This window comes from Cyprinus carpio, chromosome B25, assembly GCF_018340385.1.
Source record: "Cyprinus carpio isolate SPL01 chromosome B25, ASM1834038v1, whole genome shotgun sequence".
Lineage (NCBI taxonomy): Eukaryota > Metazoa > Chordata > Actinopteri > Cypriniformes > Cyprinidae > Cyprinus > Cyprinus carpio.
In genome coordinates, this window is record NC_056621.1 from 3,709,242 (window position 1) to 3,718,989 (window position 9,748).

The 9,748-nt window shown below is 38.4% G+C and overlaps 1 protein-coding gene across 2 annotated transcripts; it reads right to left on the minus strand.

Annotated features, from left to right (window-relative positions):
* Positions 1-38: 38 nt before the first annotated feature.
* On the minus strand, positions 39-9,244 carry adpgk (ADP-dependent glucokinase). 2 transcript variants are annotated; one of them, XM_042752835.1, is made up of 8 exons: positions 9,060-9,244; positions 7,410-7,662; positions 6,143-6,368; positions 5,394-5,456; positions 4,188-4,308; positions 3,834-4,030; positions 3,535-3,633; positions 39-2,571 (listed from the first exon to the last, which is right to left on the minus strand). In XM_042752835.1, exons 2-8 carry the CDS (start codon positions 7,640-7,642, stop codon positions 2,008-2,010), a joined length of 1,503 nt encoding a protein of 500 aa, XP_042608769.1. In that variant the 5' UTR covers positions 7,643-7,662; positions 9,060-9,244; the 3' UTR covers positions 39-2,007. The 2 variants fall into 2 exon arrangements, with proteins under 2 accessions (XP_042608769.1, XP_042608770.1); XM_042752836.1 differs by having other exon boundaries at positions 39-2,568; positions 9,060-9,242.
* Positions 9,245-9,748: the final 504 nt, after the last annotated feature.

A 9,748-nucleotide genomic window follows, 5' to 3' on the forward strand; every position in this document is an offset into this window, starting at 1 on the left:
TGCAGGGCTGAATAAATCAAAGAAACAGAGTCATTTTATACCCGGTACAGAAGTGTTTTATTCATATAAAAATATTCCATACTCAAGTTAACAGAGCTAATATTTCTAGTCTCAACGTTTATGATTGAAGGACGTTTTGCCCAGTAACTCTTAAAGACTTTGTTGCATAATCACGTGTGCAAACTAGAACCCTAAAACATTTGATATAGTCAAGATAAGTTTCATGAATGTGAACTTTCTGTTAGTTTCTCACACCAACACTCAACATTTGCAGCATCTGAACAACAAAATCATCTTTAAGTATTGCTGCATGAATTGATGAAGTTCCATTCACTCCATTAGTAACCAGTTCATGTGACAAGACTAAAACCTTTGACTCTAGTTGTGATATTGCCAATTTAAATCATGCTAACTCTGATTTCAATTCTAAATACAGTGATGGAAACATATTTTGCCTGAAAGATGTTGTAAAATTCAAGGTTTTGATGTTAAAAGTCACCTCTTTTGTTGGTTTGAGAAACTAACAGCAGCAGTATGGAGTGTTACAGAAATACAGTACAAAAGATGGAATCCATGAGGTTCATGATCCGAGGCATTTCTCGAACGTCTTGCCTCATTCATGAAACACAAACACTACTCAATGTTTCTAAAACTGCATTCGTTAAAAAGCCTCAAAATGGGTTTAAGGCTGGTTTAAGACAGATGAAATTTCACACATCGATATTAATTAGTACGTCCCAAATTAAAAATCATACATCAGAGGTGTTTGGAAGGTACATGGTAACTTCATGACTTAAAAGAATAAATGACAGATTCATTATGTGTAACCTTTAAAAACAGGAAGCATCATAAATCACAACAGTCGTCATTAACGCCACCTACAGTACATACAGATAACCGGCTGGCCAAACCAGAATGAAAGGAAAATATTTACGATTTCTCTTATTATATACAACTGATGCTGGCTCCAATTTACAAAAACCTACAGCTAGGTTCCCACCTTAAAGAACATTAAGATTAAGACAAGAATAATGAATGGTGTTTAATAATGTGTGCACTAAATGATGGCCACAATCCCGGCAGGTAAGCTGGTGATCTAAACTATTAACTATAAACTAATATTTAGGAATTATTAAGACTTCAGATTGACCCTAGGATCATTGTTTTAATCACTTATGCTTCATTATGTTAAGAGAACTTATGGAAGCCTGTTTCTGCCACTGAATAAAAATAGAAAAAGGTAATTGCGACATTTTATCTCGCAACTGCGAGTTTATATCACACAATTCTGACTTTATATATTGCAATTCAGAGAGAATACAGAGATTTTTTATTCAGTGGTAGAAACATGCTTCCATAAGAACTTAACGTTACTCAGATTAAGGAAAAAAAGCACATCACTGGATAAACCTGGTAAACCTGACGGCCTTCTGGTTCTGCTACTTATAAACGTTCATAAACCAAATAAAGGAGCGTTTGGGAATACAATGGAGATTTGGGACATTTAAGACTATAAAATCATTCTCTTGTTCACTTTCATTCGTCCCAGTAGCAGCCGCAGGTCTTGTACACCTGTTAACCAGAGTATGATCTCCTCTTATTATAGTTAAAAAAAAAAAAAAAAGTTAGTAGTTCTTCCAAAAATAAAAATTGTGTCATCATTTACTCACCAAAAACTATCTGACTTTGACTTCTGGACAATTTCTTATGTAATAAAGAAAGTCGTTTAGGTTTAAAGGTGCGCGAATGATGACCGAACGTTCATTTTTGGTTAAATTAACCTCTAAAAAAAATGGTGGAGGCTGGCTCACGTCGTTACGTTCAGTGCCGTCTTTCACAATGTGATTTTAGACAAAAGTAGCAACAACAAAAGGACAGTGCTCTGCATCTCGAAATGGTTTTGCGCTGAAAAACATCCTGTCGTTTGATGCCCTGTGAGTCTGTTTCCCCAGCTTTAGCATCTAATGACGAGGACGTATCTTCAAAAGGATGGACGAGAGGCGTCTCTTAGAGCTCAGGCTGAGGCGTGACCTCTGTAAACAGAAGTCCTTCGGCGGAAATGGCGTCGCCCAATCCCACAGTCCTCAGAGGCTGTTTGCACACCAGGACGGGTGTGAGATGGAACGAGACGTTTCCTCTGCGCCACACGGTGACCGGTCGGGTCGGGTCCACCGTTAGGCTCTTCCTCGGCTCTGAGAAGGAGCTGTAGAAGTTCAGCGGTGCCCTGAGGACCACCTTCGTAACATCCACCGCTTGCAGACCGCAGGCTTGACTGCTGGCCACACGGGCGCCCGCGGCCACCGCCGCCTCCTGGTTTCCCCAGTGGCCGTCCACCGTAGCTAGGATGTGGTACGCTAGCGTGTGGAAGTGGATCCGGGTCAGGTCAGCTTCGGATTCTGGGTCCGCCCGGCCGTGCTGCTCCAGGACCCAGAGCAGGATGTCGCTGACGCGGCCCACGTCGGGTATCCCGTCCCAGGAAGCGAGGTCAGCGTGAGGTCCACCTCCGGACTGAGTTAAAAACAGCAGCTCCTGTTCATTCAGACCGATGGAGTTCACGATGGGCAAGACCTGCTAACAGAGGAGCGCAGAGAAACCTGAATGCTGTAGAGGAAAACCTTGTCGTTCTGCTTTGATTTGCACTAGAATACTGGAGCTTCCTTTCTTTAAATGACTGATATATACAAAGGCTTCCTCATAGGATTTGAGCAATTTTCCAGGAGTTTGTGATAAGGATTTGGAGTCTGTAAGATTTTTAAAATGTTTTTGAAATAAGTCTATTCTGCTCACAAAAGCTGCATTTATTATTAAGAAATATAGTAAAAACAGCAATATTGTGAAATAATATTACGATTTAAAATAACTGTTTTCTATTTCAATACATTGTAAAATGTAATTTATTCCTGTGATGCAAAGCTGTATTTCCAGCATCATTACTCCAGTCTTCAGTGTCACATGATCTTCAGAAATCATTCTGAGATACTGATTCACTGCTCAAGAAACATTTCTGATTATTATCAGTGTTGAAAACGGTTTCATATTTTTGTGGGAACCGCAATACATTTTATTTTTAAGGATTCTTTGATGAATAATAAGTTTGAAAGAACAGCATTTATTTGAAATAGAAATCTTTTGTAGGATTATTTGATGATTTGATGTCAGTTTTGATTTTATTTATTAATGTTTTATGAATAAAAGTATTGATTAAAAAAAAAAAAAAAAAATCTTACTGACCCCAAACTTCTGACTGGACTAACATATAATAACTAGAATGATTATATTAAATAAATACTATTTATTTATTTAAGAATGTAATAATTTCTATAATATTTCCAGGTCTGCAAATCGCTAAAGGAAAATTGTAATTGTTTAAAAAAAAATACTACTTTGATAAGAGTGTCACAAAAGAAGAACATTGGTACGCAAAAGTAGCATTTAAATAAAATAACATTGTAGCAATGGAAAACTATATGGTGCTACTTTTATAAGTAACATTTGCCAACAACAATCCTTCCTTCATTAAACCTACACATTTACCTCCTGCAGGATCCGGTTCATGTAGTCTCTGTCTGTCATACTGGCCAGCTCAAGGTGGATGGGCACCTCGTTCCTCACGTCTGAGATGGCAACCACCGCCTGCAGGAAGTCAGAACACAGTGCTTGACAGCGGCAGCAGTGAAGTGTCCAACAAACCTCAAAATATCTCCTTTACTCTGTGAGAACAGCATAATACTACCTGTCAAATGTTTCAGAACCATCCATTTTATTAATATGTAATTACACTGACTCAGATGGGCATTGAGCAACTCTGGATTAAGGGTTTTCTGGTCTCAGACCTCTTTCAGTCGTTCCTCCCAAAGATCCCGGCCCATTCCTTCCATCATATGCAGTCCGGACAGAACCACCAGATCCGGCTGGAACTCCTCCAGACTGGCCACAAATGTCTCCAGCGTGCTCATTTCACCGTTGGACACGTCATGGGACAGGATAAAGCGGTTAGCCTGAGGAGCTCTCGAGGAACCCCACTGTTCACCTGCAGGGGGCATCAGTGAGGAAACGCTCAGGCACAAAAACCCAATGGTACCAATGTGTCAGAACACAACTGGAGTACATCTAATAATATTCAAAGTTTCAAATGTGTCAGAAATGTAATGATATGTGAATGTGGTTTTTGAGTGGGTCGCTCTCACCTGACTTGTACTCCAGGATCAGGTGGAACTCATCCATCTCCTGCAGAGATTCTGGTGGGACTATGATCTGTTCATCCAGCATATCATGAAGCTTTGGCCCCACCGGACCACATAAGAGGACCTGAGAGAAAACAGCACACTTTAGAAAACTATAATCAGGTATGAATGTGCTGCTTTTCCACTCTTAAGAATGATCATAGTTATTTATATGAAGGAATTTTAGGACATTTTGACATAAAACTATAACTCACTTTCATCATTAAAGAACTTGGCCATCCAACCCTAATCAAACACACCTGAACAAGCTAATCAATGTCTTTAAGATCACCAGAAAGCTACAGGCAGGTGAGTTTTTAGCTAAACTCTGCAGGACAGTGGCCCTCCAGGACCGAAATTGCCCATCCCTGATCTAGGATGTAGATGAGTTTGTTTCTTCATCAGATTTGGAGAAATTCCATCACTCGCTCACCAATGGAAGTGAATGGGTGCCATCAGAATGAGAGTCTAAACAGCTGATAAAAACACCACAATAATCCACAACACTCCAGTCCATCAGTTAATGACTTAAGAAGAGAAAAGTTTGTAAGAAACAAATCCATCTTTAAGAATTTTTTTTACTTCAAACCATTGCTTCCTGCTAAAATATGAGTCCTCTATCCATAATATTGCTTTCTTCACTGAAAAAGTCGTCTGGTCGGAGTGAAATATGCACTGATCAAACACTGTTTGCATGTCAAAACAGCTCTAAACAAATCTGCGAGTGGATTTTGATGTGAGAAGACAACAGGGGATGGAATTTCTCACTGGAGGAAGCGTTATTATGGATTGTTGACTCATATTTTGGCCAAATGGCCAACGGTTTGGTGATGTTTAAGGTTAAAACACCTTAATGATGGATTTGTTTCTTACAAACACACACACACACTCCATTAATTGATGGTCTGGAGTCGTATGGATTACTTGTGGTGTTTTTATCAGCTGTTTCAGACTCTCATTCTGACGGCACCCATTCACTGCAGAGGATCCATTACTGAGCAAGTGATGGAATACTACATTTCTACAAATTTGAAGAAGAAACAAACTCGCCTACAACTTGGGACGGCCTTAGGGTGAGTACATGTTCAGCACACTTTAATTTTCACTGGGCTGAACTGTTCCTTTAAGCGTCTAGTGAAGACAAGGTGTAAGCTTGTAACAGATACTTACTACAAGCTCTGGGTTAGACGCTAGTTTCTGGCCAATAAGAGCAGCGTTTCCACCCACATAAAGCTGCAAGAGACAAGAAAAAAGCATTTTTTATTCAAATTAAAATGTGCAGGATCGATTACAAGTGTATTTTGGAGCAAATGTTTCTGTTATGTGACTCATGATCTTTTTAAAAAAGTCAATTTCTGATTTTCTATCGAATTACGACTGAAAGAACTTATAAAATTGCCAGATTTTCTAAAATGTTATTAGAAAAAATAGTTTTACATTATTGCATATAATTTTCATGAAAATTTGCATGTAATATAATGCATATAATGTGTCGTGAAAATAGCCTGTCATAAGACTCGTGGTCCAGCCACTGTGCCTTTTAATTACTGTCGATTATGCCAAATTAAATTTGACACAGAAACTCAATTCCCCTCCGGACCCTCTCGTGCATTATAAATTAAACTGTTGGATCTCAAGAGCCAGATCCATTTACACCACATGCCAAAATTAAACTAGATATTATAGGACATATGCAGAATCAGTGCTCTATGGATGTCTGAATGGAGAGATTAAATTAAAACTGGATTCCACCACACTAAGGCCTGACTCAGAGCAGTCTAACCTGTTGGACAGGTTTTAGTGTGGTCAGAGACCAGCTAATCTCTGTCCAATCACTTTCTATTCGTGCCCTGAGGGAAAACAATCTGGGACAGACCACAGAACCCCCTCCTACTGTCATAAAAGGCTTTATCTCGCACCTGAGCGCCGGGATATTCTGCAGCCGCCCGTGCGATCCTTTGAAAAACCTCCTTATCAGAGAAGAAGCGCTCTGCGGCAGCTCCCTTCCCCATGTAGTGGATGAAGGCCTCTTTCAGGTCCTCTTTGCTGTGTAGCACCCCGTGGTCTCTGCCAGATCCGGGTTCGAGAGCGAGCGCCTGCAGCAGCCCCACCCCGGACACCACCACATCTACACAGGCGTTCACCCTGAAAGAGCAAACAAAGGCATGATGGGAAGGGCTCTAGAACAAACACACCTGCACGTGTTCAGACCTGCTGCATGTGAGAGCTAATGTGGCCCCAAATGTGAACAAAACACTGATTAGATGAATGAATTAACGAAAGCATCAAAAAATTTATTAATGAGGAAATAAATTAATGAATGAATAAACAAGCAGAAACATGGTTTATTTGTTTGTTTAACTGATTAAAGAGGAATTGAAAATAAAAGTAACTTTGCCACAAATCGTAATGAATCAGCCACAAGTTATCATTAAGTAAAACTATCCATCCATCCATCTTCTTCCGCTTATCCAGGGCGCTAAAACTACTGAATATGAAATAAAACAGAAAATAATATAAGAATATTAAAAACAGTAAATAATAGTAAACAAAAACTATTAAATGTTGCCTTGACATGAAATTACTCAAAGTGAAAAAAAAACCTAAAAGGATACATACCTACATACAAAATCATGAAAACTTTAAGATTAAACATGACAACTTAAAATATAGAAATATATAAAAGCTTATTCAAAATACTAATAAGTGCTATAATAGTATATATATAATATTTAAATAACAATTAACAAAAAGGTTTGAATAAAAAAGGAAAAGAAGAAAAGTAAAATAAAATGCCCAAAATAAAGTACATATAAATATGTACATATATGTAAATATTACATAATATTCTAACATACAGTACTATAATACTCATTTTATATATAAAAATGGTATAACTACATTCTTACTTTTTATTTATTTTGATTATGTACAATCTAAGTACGTGACCAGGAGTGAGATTTTACTGCAATACTGTTATATATAACTGCGCATGACACAAAAAAATCTTAAATCTTGAAATCTGTAAACACTTGAACAAAAGGACGCAAACAACAGTGGAACTAAAGAATGAATGGGGGGGAAAAGAAAAAAAATCGATGATTAAAAATAATAATGAACAAATATTCAAAAGGAAGGGAAAGGACTGATCAACTGAACAATGTGTGCTCTGTCAGAGAAACTCACCCCACTGCCACTCTCGCCCAGCGTCGGGCCGGAGCCGTGATGAGGGTCTCCCAGGCGCGTGCGATGGCCTCCTCCAGCACCGGGGGGCGGGGCTCGGAGCTGCCGCTCTGCTCCATCTGCGGCAGGGATTCGCTGACGTAGTTCAGCACGCGGGCCGGCAGCTCCGGGTCAGTGTGGTACAGATACCCCATCCCCAACGCCAACAGCGCCACCAGCACGGCCTTCCTCCACATGACCTCGACACACACGCGCCCTGTGAACACACACACACTCTTTCATCGTGGGCTCTGACTGGGGCCTTTATTTAATGGCTTTTTTGGTAATGTACCATGTATCTTGGCAAAACCATGTTTTTTGGACATGTTACACGGTTATTCCATTTTTTTTGCATGTAACATTGCAATACAATGTTTTTTGGACATGTACCATGATGAACATATGTTTTTTGAATATGTATCATGGTAAATCCATGCTTTTTCGGACATGTAACATGGTAAACCCATGTTTTTAACATGCATCATGGTAAAAAAATTTTTTAAACATGCATCATGGTAAAACCATGTTTTATGTACATGTTACATGACAAAACCATGTTTTTGTGGACATGTAACATCCCAAAACCATGTTTTTGTGGACATGTAACATCCTAAAACCATGTTTTTTGGACATGTAACATCCTAAAACCATGTTTTTGGACATGTAACATGGTAAACACGTTTTATAACATGCATCATGGTAAAACCATGTTTTTGTGGACAAGTAACATCCTAAAATCATGTTTTTTGGACATTTAACATTGTAAACCCATGTTTTTGAACATGAATCATGTTAAATCAAATTTTTAAACATGCATCATGGTAAAACCATGTTTTATGGACATGTTACATGCTAAAATCATGTTTTTTCAACATGTATCATGGTAATATGTTTTTGGACATGCATATGTTAGGTGTCGAAAAACATGGTATTACCATGGTGCATGTCCAAAGACACATTACCATGATACATGTTGAAAAAACATGATTTTACCATGTTACATGACCATAAAACATGAAATTTCCATTATACAATAGTAATACCATGCTTTTGAACATGTATCTTGGTAAGACTACGTTTCTGGATTTGTATCATGGTATAACAAAGCTTTTTTTAAATTAAAAAAACGATGTTGTTTTGGGCTCTGTGAACATGTCACAGGAAGTAGACTTTATATTTACCACTGAAATCAATGCTTATCTATTTATAACACTAGAGTAAGCAGTGCATAATCACAGATCTCTCTCTCCATATATATCATCTCTGTTTGACAGGTTCATTACACTGAAAGCTGATTATTATGCAACTTAAATTCATAACACAATAACATCAGTAGCAGGCTAGTGCTAACAGCCCATTTCTGCTCATGATTGGGGCTTTAAATCAACGCGACGAATAAAATCACACATCTGACCGTGATTACCCTCGTGCAAAATGGTATTGTAGCTTAAATGAAATTTCTGGTTAGTAAGTAACACGTTTGAGTGAAATCAATGAGCTAACACGAGCTAGCCACACAGCCAATAAACCACCAGTTTACACAGCAATAAACAGGACAATCACTTTATCTTCAAGATAATATAATGGAGACACTCTTCGACGATGATCACTAACCTGACAGATGATAATCGCAGACGACACGACAGAGAGTGTGTATGTGGTGAAGTTGAGTTGTGTCACCCTTCTGGGATGTTGGCTGAGGGGAAGTCTCTCAGTTAGCCGCTCCACTCTGTCCTGACGCCAACCGATAGTAAGTATTCAAATCAAATCTCGGAGATAAAATTAAACAAAGAGATCATTTATGTTACTAAATACAAAAATTGATTTAACTGAGCTCCCAAATGCATGCTTTTGTCACTGTTTAACGCTTAAAACAGTGTTTGTTGGCTTTAGGGAATCAGCTAAAGCGAACCAAAGGAACCAATCAGAGGCTCACCGAGCATCACTGACGTAATCGGAACGTCACCTTGAGTGGATGTTGTGATGAAGGGTGGTGATATCTTTATTTGGCGGGAGGTATGTATATTGTTGTTGGTGATCAAGTGTTTTTATTTTTTATTTATTTTTATTTTTATGTTAGGATACACTTTAAACAACTATTTTGTCAATATGTAATTACAAGTAGAGCATGACAGTTTTTTTTTTTCAGCTTCCAAATGTATATATTTTACTGTGAACCCCAGAGACACAAACTCATTTGCCTGATATGGATTTTGGATGCGTGGATGGCAATGCAGCAGTTTATAAAATAAACGAGAACACAGTCAGCAAATACTAACACTATTGCATCAGTTTATTTCAGA

What these genes read in the sequence shown, in the direction of transcription:
- adpgk (XM_042752835.1), bottom strand. Translation starts at nt 7,642, where the DNA reads ATGTGGAGGAAGGCCGTGCTGGTGGCGCTGTTGGCGTTGGGGATGGGG. An exon ending in CGTCTAACCCAGAGCTTGTA is followed by an intron (nt 4,309 to 5,393) that starts GTAAGTATCTGT and finishes GTTTTCTCTCAG; the next exon opens with GTCCTCTTATGTGGTCCGGT. An exon ending in GATCCTGGAGTACAAGTCAG is followed by an intron (nt 4,031 to 4,187) that starts GTGAGAGCGACC and finishes TGCCCCCTGCAG; the next exon opens with GTGAACAGTGGGGTTCCTCG.